The sequence below is a fragment of the Petromyzon marinus genome, chromosome 73 (assembly GCF_048934315.1).
Source record: "Petromyzon marinus isolate PM22_M1 ecotype Great Lakes invasive population chromosome 73, UKy_Petmar_22M1.pri1.0, whole genome shotgun sequence".
NCBI classification, from domain to species: domain Eukaryota; kingdom Metazoa; phylum Chordata; class Hyperoartia; order Petromyzontiformes; family Petromyzontidae; genus Petromyzon; species Petromyzon marinus.
The window spans coordinates 2,334,818-2,354,881 of NC_133739.1; the positions used below are offsets into that span (position 1 = coordinate 2,334,818).

The window sequence follows — 20,064 nt, forward strand, 5'->3', positions numbered from 1 at the left end:
TAGCTCGTTATCATAAGCGAACTGGCCATCACAAATGATAGCAGGTCAGCCAGGTGGCTGATATCGTCATCATCATCAAGTAGATGTAGTGTTGTTTACCAACACGGAGGCACACACTCTGGACTGGGAGGCAACACTTTTATTTAACAACTTCCCTAGCGGGTAACACTGAGGTGATGTGGCTGACGATGTGAGTAGCGAGTTAACTCGAGACGAAGACCCGGTAGACGACGGGGCGTGGGACCCAGGCTTGATTCCACAGACGAGCCAAGAACACTCTCGGGACTGTTCCTTGATGCTCCTGGGCGTGGCTTCGCTCCGCCTTCGGCCACGCCCCCTTCGAGACCTTTCCCGAAGGATCCCGACCGAGCATCACGTGCCCCACTCAGGCTACCACGTCCTCACTTGCCCTCTCTCTCAGGCCATCACCAGGACTATGCCACGTGGGGCTGGCTGACATGCCGTACTTACTCTGGTGCTAGAGAGAGGCTCCAGACGCACAGTTGCACTCCTGTAACAGTAGCTGGCGCCAACACCCTAGTTACACCATTTACGTCACTACATAGACATTCATAGCAGGAGACAAATACTCTAAACGTGTGGTGTTGGAGATTCTGAATGTGTAGGGGAGAAAAATCCACACGACCACGGGGGGAGTAAACACACAAACTACAAATATACAGCAGCAGTTCGTCAGGGTCGGGATTGAAGCCACGACCTCCTGTACACCAGGCGAGGTGGTTAACATCTCTTGACTTAAAGCTTCCGTGACTGCCAGAATTTATATTCTTTGAGTCTTTCCGTAAAATCACGTAGATAGGTTCAAAGAAAATAACAAAAACTACAAAGTTTTGATCGCAACGCAAGGGATCGAAACGTCTGAAGACGACCGCTTGTGCTGCGATCGAAACTTTGTGTCGATCTACGTGACTTTACCGAAAGACCCAAACAACATAGTTAACATCTGTGACGTGGTTTGTGCTGTACCCCACCCACCCCTTGGACTAGAGAACCCCACAGTTATCTCACTTCCGTCTGTGAGTCACAGCTGGACAACCTCAGCTTGCCTCGTCATCTAACACGGAGAGGGAGAGGGGTGGGGGTGGTGAAGCATCCATTCTGCTGTCAGAGTGACGGGGCAGGTAGCACCACTCACTGTGCATTGACACTCACGCACATAGGTGAGTGCCAAACTCACACACACACGCAGAGATGACATCCACACACACTCACAGGTGACAGCCACTCACCACACACAGAGGTGACAGCCCCACACACTCACACACACGAACACACGCAGAGGTGACAGGCACACACACTCACACACACTCACATTCACACGCGGTGCCACTGAACGCGTGCATCGAATCATTATCGTTCACCCCACGGAGCTGTGACTTGGGCTAACAACGGTGAGGATTAAACTATGTGTAAGTGTGTGAGTGTGTAAGTGTGTGTGAGTGTGTGTGAGTGTGTGAGTGTGTGTGTAAGTGTGTGTGAGTGTGTGTGTAAGTGTGTGAGTGTGTGTGAGTGTGTGTGAGTGTGTGAGTGTGTGTGTAAGTGTGTGTGTGTAAGTGTGTGAGTGTGTGTGAGTGTGTGTGAGTGTGTGTGTGAGTGTGTGTGTAAGTGTGTGAGTGTGTGTGTGTGAGTGTGTAATGGAACATCTTCGCCGGTTAGAAACATTTAGGCTGGCCTGCCTACGATCCATCCTGGGTTTAACCAGACTGGATTGTGTGAGGAGCTCACAAATCCTTGAAAGATCTGGGCAGGGTCCCATCGGTGAGCTCCTCCAGCAGGCAAGGCTGCGATGGCTGGGTCATGTAGCCCGCATGCCCAGCCACCGCATGCCGAAACAGCTTTTGTTTGGCCGGATTGAGGGGGCTAAGCGGGCGCGGCACGGGCTAGAGAAGAGATGGAGTGATGTGGTACAGGAGGACGTGGAGCTGAGTGGACTTGCCGATGACTGGTACCAGCGGTGTCAAGATCGGCCTCTGTGGAGGAGGCTCGTGAAGGATGCTACTGGGCAGTTGGAGGCAGTCGCCCTCCAACAACAACGGAGGGCGGAGGAGCGACGCTCACAACAGCGAGCGGAGCGCCGGGTGGCTAAAGCACAGCAGGTTGGCACAGTAGGGGGCACAGGTGGTGCATCAGCCAGTCATCTCAGTCAGTCGACCCGTGGCACCTGGGTCTGCCCCGTGACCTCCTGCCAGCGGGCGTTCGACACTTCACGTGGCCTCAGGGTGCACATAGCCTGGCACAAGCGTCGTGGTGACGTCACCGCCACTTAGTGGCGAATGGCGGTTGTTGTGTAAGTGTGTGAGTGTGTGTGAGTGTGTGTGTAAGTGTGTGAGTGTGTGTGAGTGTGTGAGTGTGTGTGAGTGTGTGTGTAAATGTGTGAGTGTGTGTGAGTGTGTGTGAGTGTGTGTCTGAATGTGTTGAAGAGTGAATCCACAACATTTACAGTTTGAGTGGATTCACTCTTCAACACACCGGTGGGCTAAAGTAGTGAACTATTTGTCTTTTGGCAACGTGACACTTTTTTGCTGATTGGCCGTGTCGGATGGTGGAGGGTTACGACACATTTATAAATAACGCGATCTAACCCAAAAACCTTTATTAAGTGCACCTAGCCTGGCACAGGCGCCGTTGTGACGTCACCGTCACTTAGTGGCGAATGGCGGGTATTGGTATGGATGTTGGACTTCTTTCTCACCGTACGTAGCCAACCGTGGCTAATCGCAGTTGCAGGTGAAGGACAACAATCTTAGCACAACAACAACAGCACTCACGTCTAAACAAATTAGTGCTCAATCGAGATGATTTAAAAGTGGCTTCTCAATATCGCATGGAAGAGCGTTCCAGACGGCTGCAGAAGTGCATCTGAAAGCGTGCGAGGCGGTGTGTGTTTGTAAGTCGACTCATCCTCAAATGTCTTAAACATCGCCACTGGGGAGACAAAGGCGGCCGGGCGTGGTGCTGCCCACCCACTCCCTCGTGTGCCACAGTGCAGGCCGGAGTAGGCTCTACAGGCCAACAGCGCTTGCCCCTGCAGTCTATTAGTAGAAGTTAGACTGGGATCGTTATTTTGGTATTTCACGCGCATACCTCTAAGGTGAGTGGGAAACACCGCAAGGTACGTGAGAGGCATGCGTGCAATGCTGCCGTGGCCTTCAGCAGTTGAGGGACCGGTTGGACTGCTCTCTGTGGTTACCGATCTAACCGGGAGATTTTATCCCAATTTCATTAACTCACTCAGAGATTCAGACCCCATTCAAAGTCATTGCCCCATGTGATTGACGTTATTTATTTAACCACCAGCTGAGAGAGCTCCCGTTGAGATTCACTGTCTCGTGTTGATGAGTCTTGCCGCAAGGTGAAGTGGGGAGACGTGACCCTGCCAAACGATGAATTAATTTGTAAATTGTTTGTAACTTGTTCATTTTACAGATTTCCTGTCCTCCATTCGTAAAGGAATGGCCGCGATTTCTACTCTTGGAACAACAAAAGCAACAACAATAGTAATACTATTATTAATTGGTAAGTAGCATCACCACCACCATGTTTAGCCTGTAATAGGCTGCTGGGGCAAGCGCTGAGCGAGGCTGTGGGTGGAGGGACTGGAGCAGGGGGCACGTCGGGGGCACGTGGGGGGCACGTGGGGGGCACGTGGGGGGCACGTGGGGGGCACGTGGGGGGCACGTGGGGGGTCGCGCGATGGTACAAATGCCCAGGCAGGTGCTTACTTTTGGTGGGGCTGATGGTAAGGCCCCACCTCTTAGTGGCACGCTCCAGGTACAGCAGCAGCGCCTCCAACTCCTTCTCTGAGTGAGCAGCCAATTACCAGATCATCGGCATACATAACGTGGTTGACCAACAGGGAGCTATCCCTTGATGCACCCGGGCTTCGATCAACCTCCCATTGTATCTGTACCAGATGGAAATTCCTACGGTACAGCCATCAAAGGCTTCACGAACTACTTGGTCGAAATAGATGTTAAGTAATGTGGGAGCCAGAGGACATCCCTGTCGCACCCCAAAGTGAACAGGGAATGGCACCGACTCCCGGCTACGTAGTTTTACCCGGACCCGCTCACCATCATGAAGGTCCTTAATGAGCGTGAGCAGAGGGTCAGGGACTCCGAAAGCACGAAGAACAACCCAGAGCCCAGGCCTACTGATGACATCATAGGCCTTGACCAGGTCAATAAAGCAGAGATGTAGGTCTTGTTGGAATTCCCTACACCTCTGCTGGAGCAAACGGACAGAAAATATGGCATCTGTGCAGGACCGCCCTTTCTTGAAACCATATTGGGGCTCCGCAAGCCTCTCCTCAACGTGCCTGGCAAGGTGATGCTGAATAATCCTTGCCAGGACCTTTCCCCGCACACTGAGGAGTGAGATGCCCCTGTAGTTGTTACAGTCTGTGCAGTCCCCCTTCTTAAAGAGGGGGACCACCAGGGCATCCTTCTAATCCTGCGGAACCCGTCCAGTGGTCCAGACTGTTGTTATGATGTCATATAGGGCAGTCTGTGCACAAACGCCACCCTCCCTCAGCATTTCGCTTGGGAGATCATCTCTGCCCGGTGCCTTTCCTGGTCTCAGACTCCGGATCGCCTTCAGTACTTCCTCAACAGATGGCACCTCAGCCAGCCACTCACAGGGGGTGACTTCTTCTTCCAATATATGAGGCACCGCAGCCTCAGCAGGGTCATCCCCACTTTGTGCCACGTTGTTTGGTTCACACCCGAGACTGGACTGGACCCGAGACTGGACCAATCAAATTCAAGGACAGTGCATGTTATCAGAGTTGTCTTTTTTGTTTGCATTTTGACTACTTGTGTTGTGGTTATTGCAAACATGATCCCTTGTATAAAGGTGTCAGTTTTTGTGCCAGATAAACGGGTAAAAAACTATTACTATATCTTGTTACTGGCAAAGGAGGTCTCATAATGTAGTACAGCACTCATTGGTTGTTGTGTGTTGGAGAGTGAGCCCACTACAACATTTAAAATCCGAGTACCGTGACTATCGCCGGTAATTACAACAAGGAGGAGCATCAGGCGACTCTGCGGTTTTCATTCCGCATACCCCGCATACCCCGCATACCCCGCCCACCTCACACACCGCCAACATCGGTGGCAAAATGTAACCAGGAACTCGTCCGGTCTGTGAAGATTAGCAGGGCTGTTGAGTCTGGGGAGGTCTGCACCGATCACGCTTGACAGGTTGTCACGGGAAATCTGCGGGGCTCTGTGAAGCCAGCAACAAGCTCGTTTGTTGTCGTTCCCCGCACCTCCGCTTAGCACGGTTGTCTACGTACAGTGCGAAAGAAGTTCAACACATACATACTCAGCACGCTTGGCTACGTACGGTGCGAAGCAAGTTCAACATACGTACATAGATACAGCAAAGAGCAGGGCAATGCAAGGCATTGCTGTGCGCCGGCTATGATGCTTGCCACAAATGGTAGCTCAACGAAGTGGCTGATCGTCGTCATCATCATCACGTGGAAATGTCTAGCAGCCAAATACTTTGAACATGTGATGTTGATTCTATATGTGGAGGGAAAACCCGGAGAACCCGGAGTCAAATCCACGAGACCACGGGGAAAACACGCAAATGCCAAATATACAACAGGCGTTAGGGTTGGGATCAAAACCACGACCTCCTGTATACCAGGCGAGGTAGTTAACATCTCCTCGCCACCGTGGTGTTAAGGCTTTGATCGAACCCACGACCTCCTGTATACCAGGCGAGGTAGTTATCATCTCCTAGCCACCGTGGTGTTAGGGCTTTGACCGAACCCACGACCTCCTGTATACCAGGCGAGGTAGTTAACATCTCCTCGCCACCGTAGCACCCCTAATGCGACTGTCATCAGTGTAACGTTCTTACCCCGTGGCCCTACTGGATCATCTGTGAAACAGAGCTTCATAGCTCATCGGATTCCTCCATTATAAGTAAAATAAATTCTGATTCTGAGATTCTGATTTATCCGCAGGAACGGTGTTCGCTGACAGCGCGGGGGTTGGGGATGGCTCGGAGTCCGGAGTGCAGCACCAAGGAAGAACACCACGTGGTGAGTTCAATAGCAGGTTGTGGTCAACTCGAATTCATCACCACCACCATCGCCATCATTACCATAACCACCATCATCACCATCATCGTCACCATCACCACCATCATCGTCACCACCATCATGATCATCATCATCACCACCACCATCATGATTACCACTTTCATGACCACCATCATCATCATCACCATCGTCATCATCACCGTCATCATCATCACCACCATCGTCATTACCACCACCGTCATCACCATCATCATCATTACTAGTTACCTATTAACTGGGCAGTGTCAAAAGCTATAGAGCGCCTGGGAACGAATGATAAATCAATAACAATCAAAAGAAAGCTAATTTAGTGATCTTCTAACACAAATAATGCTCAAGCAAGAATCGTAGTAGCATTAAATAACCGTTTAATTTTTCATAAAGTAATCCATTATTTAACTACAAAACGTAACATCTAACTAATGTAACCGGCCCGTCCTATCCCTCTCCTCCCGTGATTGTTACGAGGGGACAAGCCGGTTAATAAGTAAAAAAAACAACAATAGTACATGATGAGTTCGGAGGGGATGAGTGAAAACTCTGCGATGTGTTCTGCTCTCCTTCTGAGAATCTGATTACTCCACCACCAAGGGACACCAGAGGGTTGTGTGACTGCAACTCTTTATTATTATTTCACGCTTTCTATTAACTCACTCTGTCTGTTGTTGTTGTATCCTCAAATCTTGTAACTCAATTCTAACCCACTTCCCAATGTGGTATCGACTGAAAACTTGGTAAACTTATGTCATACTGATGACAATACTATATTATATCATTAAAATATAAAATATATATTTTAAACAATATTTTTTATATGTTATGTTTCGGCTTGGGTCTAATTGTCCACGCTTAACTGACGTTGGCTGTAAATCACCACGGGTCCCTTACGTTGTGGCAAGCTTCCTGGCCACTTCCTGGAGTCGCGGAGTTCTGCCTATTACTAGTACGGTACATTTCATTAAAGCGTGTTTTTAAAAATGTTTTATATTACTTATTTCTTAGTGTTCTTCTGATGAGCATTCATGCATCTGTGATTATGACCAGATGCACGCCAATAAACCCCAATTCACACCACCTCACTGCTCAGTACTGACGGGATTTAGTGCAAGTGTTAATATTCTAGAACAACACCCAAATAACTGTATCTATTATATTATTAAAATCGCCTCTAAATATCAAACTCTTAACTGTGAATATATTTACTGTAATGAACTTAATCCAAATTTGTTAATATTAAAATATCAATAATACTAATTGCTAAACATTTATAGTTATTTATGTTTTAACGGAGCTGTAAATCTGTGTTACTTGTACAGTGTTCACCCGAATCTGAATAGGTGCCCTGTACCCTGAATTGATTACTCTACTGGTGGGCGTGGCCTACTGTGCACTCACGTGACTCTATGGGTCCAATCCGTGGTCATTATTACTTTAATTCACAATTACACTTGTGGTTCATTACATTGAGCCCATACCGGCTACACTAACAATCTCTCTCATTAAGTCACTATTGTAACTAACTACAACTTAATAACTGTTTTTTGTGTGGAATATTTGCTGGTTGAATTCCAGGATGTTTCTGTTGTGTGTCGCCGCTTTGGGATGTTCTGTATAACATATTTTGTTTGTTGCGGTTGCACCTGACTTAAGAGCCGCATGGCTCACAGGGCTATACCGAATAAATGAAACTTGAAACTCGTTTGGCCCAACAATGAATGCCAGATTCACGAGTGCACTGCTCTCCAAGGCGGTCACCACAGTGAGTGCACAAAATCCCCTCCACATCAACGTTGGTGCAGCGCCTCGATTCTCGCTCCGAGAATGACGAAAAACTCGTCCCGACTGCCATGCAACATGAACTCTCTGTAGCAGAATAGATGGGAACGTACCGCCCTCTACTGCCTGAGTCGTGACGTAGCCAACACGGTGGCGTGTAGCCTAGCACAGTAATATCGTCAAGGCTCCATTATTGCAACTCACTACTCTACGGGATGTCTGGAAAAAAATATTTGCAAACCGCAGCGTGGACAAAACTGTCTGGCACGCGTCGTGACGGGTACTGCAAGATGGGGCCGTGTCTGTCGAGTGCTCGGCGAGCTGCATTGCCGAACTCGTTCATTCTAAAGGTCGCACTCATTACACGCAAAGTTCTTGCCACAAATGAACCGCAGTACCACCTTGCTGAGATCGTCAAGGAGCATGAACCATGGTCACGTGATCTCTGGTTATCCTCCCAGCGGCTTTTGGCTCGCCCTCGGTCACTGCATCGCTTGCTTTCAGATGTGTTTCTGCGACCGTCTGGAACGCTCTGCCTTCCGATATAAGGAAGCTACTGAGCTGTGCACTTTTACATCATCTGAATTGACAAACTAATTTCTTTATAACTGCTTTCTTGTGTTTAGTTTGTTGTCGTTGCCTTGTACCTCCGATTCACACGGTTGGCTACGTATGGTGCGAAAGAAGTTCAACACACACACACATGGACCAGAGGTCACTCTGTGGGGTGTCAGAGGTAGTTGTGTGATATCTACTTCTGTGGGCCATGCTCTTCACACGAAAGGTTGCGCTGCACTTTGAGGGATCCAATGGATTCTGCATCTCACGACATGTTACCACTATAAGGATCACAAATATCTGGGTTCAACTCCTGGCTATAAATCTCATCAACACCGATGGCCAATTGCCATCAGAACTTGATACAGCTGCTCACTCCCAGCTATAAACGCTCTGATAGTGCATTGTTTTTGTACTGTTCGCCTTTAGGCGTTCTCTGGTCTGACACAACTGGTGAGACTAGGCCATAAAGAAGGCTGCTGTCTGTGGTGTAGGCCAATCAGTTTCAAAGACAATGCCATGTAACATTATAGTTACATTATTATTAAAGACAATGCCACGTAGCATTATAATTACACTTGCGGTAAGTACCCGGCGTTGCCCGGGCAAAAAAGGCAGACACACACATGGACTTACACACAGACATCGACTCACACACATAGAAACACATAGACTTACACGCACACACACACACACATATGGACTCATACAGACAGACATCGACTTTAGACACACACACATGGAGTTACACACACACATCGACTCACACACACACATAGACTAACACACACATATGGACTTACAAAGACACACATCGACTAAGACACACAACTTACACACACACATGGACTGACGCACATACGTCGACTTACACACACACACACATAGACTTATGCACACACACAGACATGTACATATACACACACAACAACCGCCATTCGCCACTAAGTGGCGTTGATATCACCACGACGCTTGTGCCAGGCTGTGTGCACCTTGAGGCCAAGTGAAGTGTCGAGCGCCTGCTGGCCAGAGGTTACGAGGCAGACCCAGGTGCCACGGGTCGACTGACTGAGATGACTGGCTGATGCATCACCTGTGCCCCCTACTATGGCAACTTGCTGTGCTTAAGCCACCCGGCGCTCTGCTCATTGTTCTGAGCGTCGCTCTTCCGCCCTCCATTGTTGTTGGAGGGCGACTGTCTCAAACTGGCCAGTAGCGTCCTTCATGAGCCTCCTCCACAGAGGCTGATCTTGACACCGCTGGTACCAGTCATCGACAAGTCCACTGAGTCCACTTCCTCCTGTACCACATCACTCTATCTCTGCTGTAGCCTGTGCCGCGCCCGTTTAGCCCCCTCAATCCGGTGGAACAAAAGCTGTTTCGGCATGCGGTGGCTGGGCATGCAGGCTACATGGCGCAGCCAACGCAGCCTTGCCTGTCGTAGGAGGTCACCAATGTGACTTTGTCTAGGTCTTTCAAGGATTTGTGAGCTCCTCACACAATAGAGCCTTCTTTAACCCAGGATGGATCGTTGGCAGGCCAGCCTAAATGTTTCTAATCGGCGAAGATGTTCTATTGGGGGGGGGGTCAATGTTTTGCAAGCGTAGAGAAGGGAGGGAATTACCGTGGGCGAGAAGACCTGGAGCTTCATACGGAGCGAGAGAGCAGGTAGCTTCCACACAGCATTACGCAGCCGATGAAAAGATAATGGCGCTCGACTGATTCGGAGCGAGACCTCTGCTGTTAAACCGGAGCCGGTCATGAGCACACTGGCCAGCTATGGGAAATCTCGATAACTGGCCCATCACCAATTGTGAGTTGTGGGGGTGGATTTTCCGATGGTACAAAATAACCAGGCAGGTGCTTAGTTTTGGTAAGGCTCCACCTCTTAGTGGCAAGCTCCAGATTTAGCAGCAGCACCTCCAACTCCTCCTCTGAGTGAGCAGCAATCAGCAGAGCATCGGCATACATAACATGGTTGAGCAATAGGGAGCCATCACTTGACCGCACCAGGGCATCGATCAGCCTCCCATTGTATCTGTACCAAATGGTAATTCCTCCGGTACAGCCATTGAAGGCTTCACGAACTGCGTGGTCAAAATAAATGTTAAATAATGTGGGAGCCAGAGGACATCCTTGTCGCACCAGAAGGTGTAGAAGGAATGGCTCTGACTCACGGCCACGTAGTTGGACGGGGGCCGCTCACCATCATGAAGGTCCTTAAGGATCGTGAGCAAAGTGTGAGGGACTCCGAAAGCATGAAGAACAACGCAGAGGCCAGGCCTACTGATAGTATGCTCGGCCTTGACCAGGTCAATAAAGCACACACATGGACTCACACGCACACATGGACATACAAAAACGCAAAGAAATTGAATTACACCGACTCACATGGAGCCACGCACGTAAAACGACTAACACACACACACATGGACTGACACACACACACACATATGGACTTACACACACATAGACATCCACTTTAGATACACACACATGGAGTTACACACACATATTGACGTACACATATACAGCGACTCACACACAGACACACATCGACTCACACACAGACATACGTGGACTCACACAAGCATTGACGTAAACAGACATATGTATCGATTTAAAGCTTTGGTGACTGGAAGGATTAATTTTCTTTGGTTCTTTCGGTAAAGTCACGTAGAATGAGAATAAAATAATAAATTGATAAAATAAAATAACGCAATAATATTCTCACGACGTTTCGGCCACAACACAAGCGGCCTTCATCAGGTGAAGGGGACGAGACTGTCTGGAGGACAGCACTGGAGTGAGAAAGCCACGCTGAGATCACGACCTTTAAGCTGTGTGAGAAGAAACAAAGCGCCTTGACAAAGGAATTAGCATATAATTTAGCATTGAAATGGCTGAGTGATTAGCTTGTGACTGGTCACAGAAAAGGCTATGTTAAAGTTAAAGCATACACATCCGCAAAGGCACCCCTTGACAAAGGAATTAGCATAGAATTTAGCATTGAAATAGCTAAGTTAAAGTATACACATCCGCAGAGGCACCCCTTGACAAAGGAATTAGCATCGAATTTAGCATTGAAATAGCTGAGTGATTAGCTTGTAACTGGTCACAGAAATAGCTATGTTAAAGTCAGAGCATATACATTCACCGAGGCACCTAGTACAAATCAAACAGGAGAATTTAGCATTGAAATAACTAGGCGAATTTAGCAGTGAAATAACTGAGTGATTAGCTTGTGACTGGTCACAGAAATGGCTATGTTGAAGTCAAGGCCTACACATCTGAGCTATTCACAGTAACTGGGTATACAATACAATATATAATGAATACTATATAGTGAACCAATAAAAAAAACTAAAATATAAATTACCTCAATGTTATCAATAAACTCTATATTCTACAATCAGCTAAGCTACCAACAATAAGTCGTTATATATCACAATGCTATATACGAGATGTACTAATGTGGGCGCTGTGTGTTGTTGTTTCCCTAGAATTAATGGTCGTCACCCCAGAGAAAATGAACGCCGTAGCAGGCAGCACGATTTTCCTGCCCTGCTCCTACACCTGTACAATCAGCGGCATTAACCACACGCTGGCGGAGTGGTTAAGGATCATTGATGGACGTGAAGAAAGGGTGAGTTATAAATCTCTCTATCATAGTAAGACATCTAAATGTGGGAAACCTTGCCCAATGCAGCTTTTTCGAATGCGTCGGTTTGTCAGAACACGGGGGGTGATCCATGATCGAGGTTGTTTTGGGTTAGATCGTGTAAATATATAAATGTGTCGTTAAACTCGCCACGACCCGACACAGACAATTGTAAGGTTTGTCACGTAAACAGAACATGCCAGTTCGTTACGAGTACAGCACACCGGTGTGTTGGAGAGCAAAGTCACAACATTTACTCTCTGATTACAATGTTTCGCCAGTAATTACAACCAGCTTCATCAGGCGACAACCAGATTTGTGGAGAGATCCTCCTGTTTCGTTCCTTAAATAGAGGGGTAGATTTGATGGCATCACTTGTGAGCACTTCTTGAGCAATGTGGGGTGGGTGGATTAATGAATGTATATAAATCAGAATGGGTATCCACTGCCAGTTGGGTTATTTATGTGGTAATCAACGTAATCCTTGCATCTTTTGAGGGACGGCAGTGCAGACAACAACTTAATCCACTTAATTCGGAGTATCTCCAATTTTCTGGTTTGAAGAAAAGTATCCTCCCCATAGAGGTTAGTCAGTTTAACACGCAGGCTTTCGCGACCAACATCATCGTGAGTGCCGTGGTGATGGGATTAGTAATGGAGACCGGGGTTTTGTGTTGAGGCGATATTGAAAACCAAAAAGTGTACACACACAACAGGAAGAAGACAACCTGATGATGCAGGCATTGATGAGAAGGAAACTGGCGCTATTTGGACACATCTGCAGAATGGACAACAACAGGAAAATTCAAAGTCACGTCGTTCAGAAACATGGAAGGAACCGGAAAGAGAGGAAGACCTGACGGAGAATGGCTTGATGAGGACATAAGAAGAGATTGGTGCCAGAAAGACGTGGTCACTACTTAAGCAGATTGGCACGACAAGACAGAGGGAAGTGGAACTGAATGATAAAATGTGCAGTTGACACCTTAAGGGCCATCTGCCCATAGATCGCGATGATGATGATGGCACAAGACATGAAGAGCGACTCAGCATCTGTTAGTACAATAACAAGGGCAGAAATCGTGCAGAATTAGTTATAGCAAACAGGGAGGGGGTGATCGTTTAGGACCCAGGAAGGCAACCCGAGCTGTCTCACGAGGTCTGTTACTTTTTTGAAAGCGGTTTTGCCCAACCCGGCATTTCTCAGGAATGTTTGGCGAAGTCTGAGCTAAGGGGTGCGGTGCCCCAGTGTAATATTAGTGAACACCTATTTCCTTCTAGATCAGAAGTTTTCGTGACTGCCATGATCCATACTCTTTGGTTATTTCGGTAAAGTCTCTCGTGTAGGCCAATCAGTTTCAAAGACTGCGAGTATTTTATCAGAGCACGAGCAGGAAGTTCCCGGCTTTGGCCAGGGGGAAAATATATATTTCAAAACTTGTCTTCTATATAAAAAGTATAACATACACACACATAACATATATACACAAATACTAAGATATCATAAAGCCCGGCTTTCTGTTTGTCTGTCCATTTGTCTGTCAACTAAACTTTAAGAGCCTTTCAGAAGTCCTGAATCTAAAAGTTACAGAAAGTGGGGGTAAAAAGTTTATCTAAATGGTTTTCAAAAATTGTCGACCCTCCCCCAATTCTATTTTACCCCTCCCTCCACCCAATTTTATTAATTTTATAGGCATATATAGCTACACACCCTACATACCATAGCATCAGTAGTATCTAGTGACTCTACAGTAGTATCTAGTCACGATAGTAGTATCTACTGACCCTATAGTAGTATCTATTGATTCTATAGTAGCATCTACTGACTTTATAGTAGCATTTACTGATTCTACGGTAGTATCTACTGACTCTATAGAAGTATCTACTGACTCTATAGTAGTAACTACTGACTCTACAGTAGTATCTACTGACTCTGTAGTAGTATCTACTGACTCTACAGTAGTATCTACTGACTCTACAGTAGTATCTACTGACACTACAGTAGTATCTACTGACTCTACAGTAGTATGTACTGACCCTACAGTAGTATCTACTGACTCTACAGTAGTATCTACTGACTCTATAGTAGTATCTACTGACTCTACAGTAGTATCTACTGACTCTATAGAAGTAACTGCACACATTGGGGTGGACGGGGGAGAAGAGGACATCACGCTGCTCTGTAGTTTCCTCAGCCTGTGTTACTGCAGTGACTGTGTAGTCTGTGGCTTGTCTTGATGCACGCTGCTCTGTAGTTTCCTCAGCCTGTGTTACTGCAGTGACTGTGTAGTCTGTGGCTTGTCTTGATGCACGCTGCTCTGTAGTTTTCTCAGCTCGTGCTGCTGAGGTGCCTTCGTTGTTTGTTTGCTGTTGGGACAGCCGCTGCCTCTCCACTGTTTGTTTTGCTTGCCACAGCGCCACTCTCTTTGTGTTTGTTTTTGTCTTGGAGAGGCTTCACTGATTTGTTTTTGGCATTTTTAACGCGAAGAATCTCCCTCCCGTCGTCGCTCAGCAAGTTTGTTTGCCTTACAAGGGGCAACCGCGAGTTTCGTTCCGCACATGCGCAGATGCATGCCTTGTCGTGCGCTCAAAGTTATCATTACGATCAGCGTATTTTGTTACAAAGTGTGATTTTCTTAGTTTACATTGGACCAAGGGTAAAAACAAATAGCAAGTATTCATCCAGGGGCTTAATTTGCTGTATTTGTTTACTTTGTTAAAACGTAATCAAAATAGTTTGTCAGTTAAAAGCGTTACAAGGATAGGCGTACAGAGACAGACAGACAAAAAATAATTTTAAAGGTGAGATGTTTTGTTTGCATGTTTTGCCACATATACGTGTGGTTAATGCCGACTTGATTCCCTGCAAAAGTTATCTATTTGGTGTCTGAACATCTTAATACCTCCTTTTTTATTGCCAGAAAGGGTAAAACATTTTTTGTTTCATACAGTGAGGGTAAAAAGTATTTGATCCCCTGCTGATTTTGTACGTTTGCCCACTGACAAAGAAATGATCAGTCTATAATTTTAATGGTAGGTTTATTTGAACAGTGAGAGACAGAGTAACAACAACAAAAATCCAGAAAAACGCATTTCAAAAATGTTATGAATTGATTTGCATTTTAATGAGGGAAATAAGTACTTGACCCCTCTGCAAAACGTGACTTAGCACTTGGTGGCAAAACCATTGTTGGCAATCACAGAGGTCAGACGTTTCTTGTAGTTGGCCACCAGGTTTGCACACATCTCAGGAGGGATTTTGTCCCACTCCTCTTTGCAGATCTTCTCCAAGTCATTAAGGTTTCGAAGCTGACATTTGACAACTCAAACCTTCAGCTCCCTCCACAGATTTTTCTATGGGATTAAGGTCTGGATACTGGCTAGGCCACTCCAGGACCTTAATGTGCTTCTTCTTGAGCCACTCCTTTGTTGCCTTGGCCGTGTGTTGTGGGTCATTGTCATGCTGGAATACTCATCCATGACCCATTTTCAATGCCCTGGCTGAGGGAAGGAGGTTCTCACCCAAGATTTGATGGTACATGGCCCCGTCCATCCTCCCTTTGATGCGGTGAAGTTGTCCTGTCCCCTTACCAGAAAAACACCCCCAAAGCATAATGTTTCCACCTCCATGTTTGACGGTGCGGATGGTGTTCTTTTAAGAGTGCTCCTAATCTCAGATCGTTACCTGCATAAAAGACACCTGGGAGCCAGAAATCTTTCTGATTGAGAGGGGGTAAAATACTTATTTCCCTCATTAAAATGCAAATCAATTTACAACATTTTGACATGCGTTTTTCTGGATTTTGTTGTTGTTATTCTGTCTCTCACTGTTCAAATAAACCTACCACTAAAATGATAGACTGATCATTTCTTTGTCAGTGGGCAAACGTACAAAATTAGCAGGGGATCAAATACTTTTTCCCTCACTGTACTTTGATACTGGCAAAAAGGTCCCATAGATTTAACCCATTCTTTCAATTAATATATTTTTTCCATATTCATAGTACATAATGGTAATTCATCTCTATTATCTAACCTATAAAAGGCATTTTTTGCCTGTCCGTCCGTCCGTCTGTCTCTCTGTCCGTCTGCGTACGCACACTTGCGAGGAATTTGGCTCTCGGACGGTGGGGATGATGTCGAATAAAATTTGGCAGGCGGCATGCCCTAAGCCCCGCGGTGGGAATAGGCTGTTCCGTTTTCCCAACCGGCAACTTTAAAGTAGTTAAAATAGCGGTATAGTGCGATTTTATTTATTTATTTCCTTTTGCCGCCCGGTGCGGGACAAAGCATGTTATTGCGCATGCGTGAAACGCTGGCAGGAGTTGCCCATGGCAATGCACGCACGCCGTCGTTGGAGGGTGGGGGGGACGGGAGACGTCTCACACAACTCTGAGTTAAATTCATCATAGTGTCAGGTCCTCTTCTCTCCCCCCCCACCCCACCTCAGTGTGTGCACTTACTATTATAGGGTCGGTAGATACTAAAATTATAGCGCTTACACGGGATTATTGTAGCGCGGGGGGGGGGGGGGAGGGGGGGGGTAGCGGCCCAGCCCCCAGCCTCGGCCGGCTGGGCATCTAGGCGAGGCTAGGAACTCTGCACGGGACTAGGCCTCACCACGTCACTTGTACTTTGTGCTATAGAGTCGATATATACTGCTACTAGCGGGAAATACCCGGCGTTGCCCGGGGGGAAAATATATTTGAAAACTTCTGAAAACATACAAAAACATAACATAGAAATGAAAAGAAAACTCATTAATTAGAACTAAAATAAAACCCAAGCGCACCTAAGATTCGATTCTTTCAATTGCGCAAAGGAATCGAAGGTTATATTCTTAGTTTTTTCGGTAAAGTCATGTTGAAGGGAAACAACAAAATAATAAAATATATATAAAACAATAAAAAATTCTCCCGACGTTTCGACCATAACTCAAACGGTCGTCTTCAGGTGTGTTGGTTTGCAGGTACCACCAGGTGTGTTGGTTTGCAAACCAACACACCTGTGGACGACCGTTTGAGTTATGGTCAAAACGTCGTGAGAATTTTTTATTGTTTTATATATATTATTATTTTGTTGTTTCCCTTCAACGTGACTTTACCGAAAAAACTAAGAATATGAATTACTGCAGTCACGAAAGCTTTAAATCAAAATTTTGAATCGAAGGTTGTCGATTTCTTTAGAATCGGCCTAATCCCGTTTAATATAAGTTGGTTGCATGTCAGCGTACTTGCTTACATGCAAAATTTCCCTTTTATATATAAGATAGATAGAGTCAGCATGTACTACTGTAGTGATAGCATGTACCACTACAGTTGGTATGCACTGCTGTAGTGATAGCAGGTACCACCACAATCAGAATGCACTGCTGTAGTGATAGCAGGTACCACCACAGTCAGTATGCACTGCTGTAATCATAGCAGGTACTACCACAGTCAGGATGCACTGCTGTAGTGATAGCAGGTACCACCACAGTATGCACTGCTGTCATCACAGCAGGTGCCACCACCACATTATTCACTGCTGTAATCATAGCAGGTACAACCACAGTCAGTATGCACTGCTCTAATCATTGCAGGTGCCACCACAGTCAGTATGCACTGCTGTAGTGAAAGCAGGTACAACCACAGTCAGTATGCACTGCTGTCATCATAGCAGGTGCCACCACAGTCGGTATGCACTGCTGTAATCATAGCAGGTACCACCACAGTATGCACTGCTGTAGTGATCGCAGGTACCACCACAGTCTGTATGCACTGCTGTAGTGATAGCAGGTACCACCACAGTCAGGATGCACTGCTGTAGTGATTGCTGGTACCACGACAGTCGCTATGCACTGCTATAGTGATAGCAGGTACCACCACAGTCAGTATGCACTGCTGTCGAAATAGCAGGTACCACCACAGTCAGTATGCACTGCTCTAATCATAGCAGGTACCCCACAGTATGCACTGCTGTCGTGATAGCAGGTACCACCACAGTCAGTATATACTGCTCTAATCATAGCAGGCATCACCACAGTCAGTATGCACTGCTGTAGTGATAGTAGATACTGCTATATAGAGTTAGTAGATACTAAAACAGTCAGTTAAAACTACTACACAGTGAATCTTGGAGAAGATACAGCAGCTTCTTTATGAATCTTGGGAAGACCATAGAATCTAGGGGGTCTTGCAGCAGAAGGTTGTAGGGAGGGACGTTTTTTGGGGTCGATTAGGGAGGTCGAACTTGTGATGATCTTGTTGGTTTTTATCGCTAGGTTATTGGTAGGGTCATTTTTTAATTTTTGAGTAACTTCCATCGTTGAGCAGATTCTGGATTGTGTTGTTGTATGAATCTTTTTCCATAATTACAGTAGCGTTGCCTTTATCGGCTGAGAGGATGACTATATCACTTCTGTTTTTTTTAAATTCGCGAGTTCAGAGCGTTCATTTTTGCTGTTACTAATGGGTTTCTTAGCATTCTTAAGCATTCTTATGGGTTTCTTAGCATTCTTAAGCATTCTTAAGAATGCTAAGAAACCCATAGACTAGCCCGTTTTCTGTCAGATACCTTGCTGCCTTTCACTGGCAAGACCGCCTCAGCAGTACTTAACTCAGCCCAATTGGTCTCTATGGTCAAAGACGTTGTACTGTCCCCTGACAATATCCTTGTCAGCTTCGATGTGGTCTCTTTGTTCACCAAGGTTCCAGTACCTGATACCATTGAAATAATTGAAAATTTGGTCCAACATGGACTAGACCCCGACACACCTGCACTGGTTAGGCACTGCCTCAACAATACCTACTTTACTTGGAATGGCTCCTTCTACAAACAAAATGAGGGTACTCCCATGGGTTCCCCCTTATCACCAGTGATAGCCAATATTTTCACGGAGAAATTTGAATCAGACGCCATCCAGACTTCCACCCTCAGACCTTCCCTGTGGAAGAGATATGTGGATGACACTTTCGTCATTTGGCCACATGGCCTTCCAGCTCTGAACCTTTTCCTACACCACATCAATTCCAGACATCCCGCCATCAAATTCACATGGAAGTGGAGAAAGATGGCAAGCTACCATTCTTAGATGTTCTGTTTGAGAGGAGACCTGATGGCTCATTGGTGCATTCTGTCTACAGGAAACCCACCCACACAGATTCCTACTTGAAACCTGATTCCCACCACCACCCAGCCCAAAAGAATTCTCTCATCAAAACTTTATACCATAGGGCTCATTGCATTTCGGACCAACACCACCTGACCAGTGAATTAAAACATGTACACCTGGCCCTCAAAAGGAATGGATACTCTGACCGTACCATCCGCCAAGCTGTTTCTCCCTCCATACAGAAACAACCAATTGATACTCCTGTCAAAACCATCACACTACCATATATAGCAGGCGTTACTAAAAAGATTTCCAAAATTCTAAACAAACAAAAGATCCAGGTCCGGTTCAATACAGTACACAAAATTCGTGATCTGATCCCATCCGTGAAGGATGTCATTCCTGACTTACAGTACCCCGGGGTTTACAAATTGAGTTGTACCTGCGGTGATTGCTATATCGGGGAGACAAAGCGACATGTCTCTGACCGAATTCGCGAGCACAAATCATATTTGAAACACGGCAAAACGAATTCTTCTGCCGTGGCTGATCACTGTTACAACGCTGTGGGTGATTACGATATGATTTTCTCTGATACCAAGGTTCTTTGCAAACCCACGGGTTTTTATCAGAGATTTGTTCACGAGGCGATTCAGATCTACAAACACGGACACAATTTCAACCGAGAAGATGGTTTCAAATTAAGCAACCATTGGAAAGATGTTCTAAATCGAACTAAACATTAAACTAATTTTCAATGGTACATTATATTTTTCAAGTAGTGGTACCCCAAACTTTCGCAGCTCTTTTAAATTCCCTTTTCACACCATCAATAGGTAAACTCCCCCTCCCCCCCCC

At 46.2% G+C, this 20,064-nt stretch overlaps 1 protein-coding gene across 1 annotated transcript in view; it reads left to right on the top strand.

Moving 5' to 3' along the window:
• Positions 1 to 1,114: 1,114 nt before the first annotated feature.
• LOC116958151 (uncharacterized) overlaps positions 1,115 to 20,064 on the top strand; it is a 38,992-nt gene continuing 20,042 nt past the window's right edge. The window contains exons 1-4 of the mRNA XM_076055829.1: positions 1,115 to 1,412; positions 3,448 to 3,537; positions 6,002 to 6,079; positions 11,956 to 12,098. Of these exons, the coding sequence (XP_075911944.1) occupies positions 3,474 to 3,537; positions 6,002 to 6,079; positions 11,956 to 12,098 (285 nt within the window). The 5' untranslated portion in view covers positions 1,115 to 1,412; positions 3,448 to 3,473. The remainder of the gene's footprint in view (positions 1,413 to 3,447; positions 3,538 to 6,001; positions 6,080 to 11,955; positions 12,099 to 20,064) is intronic.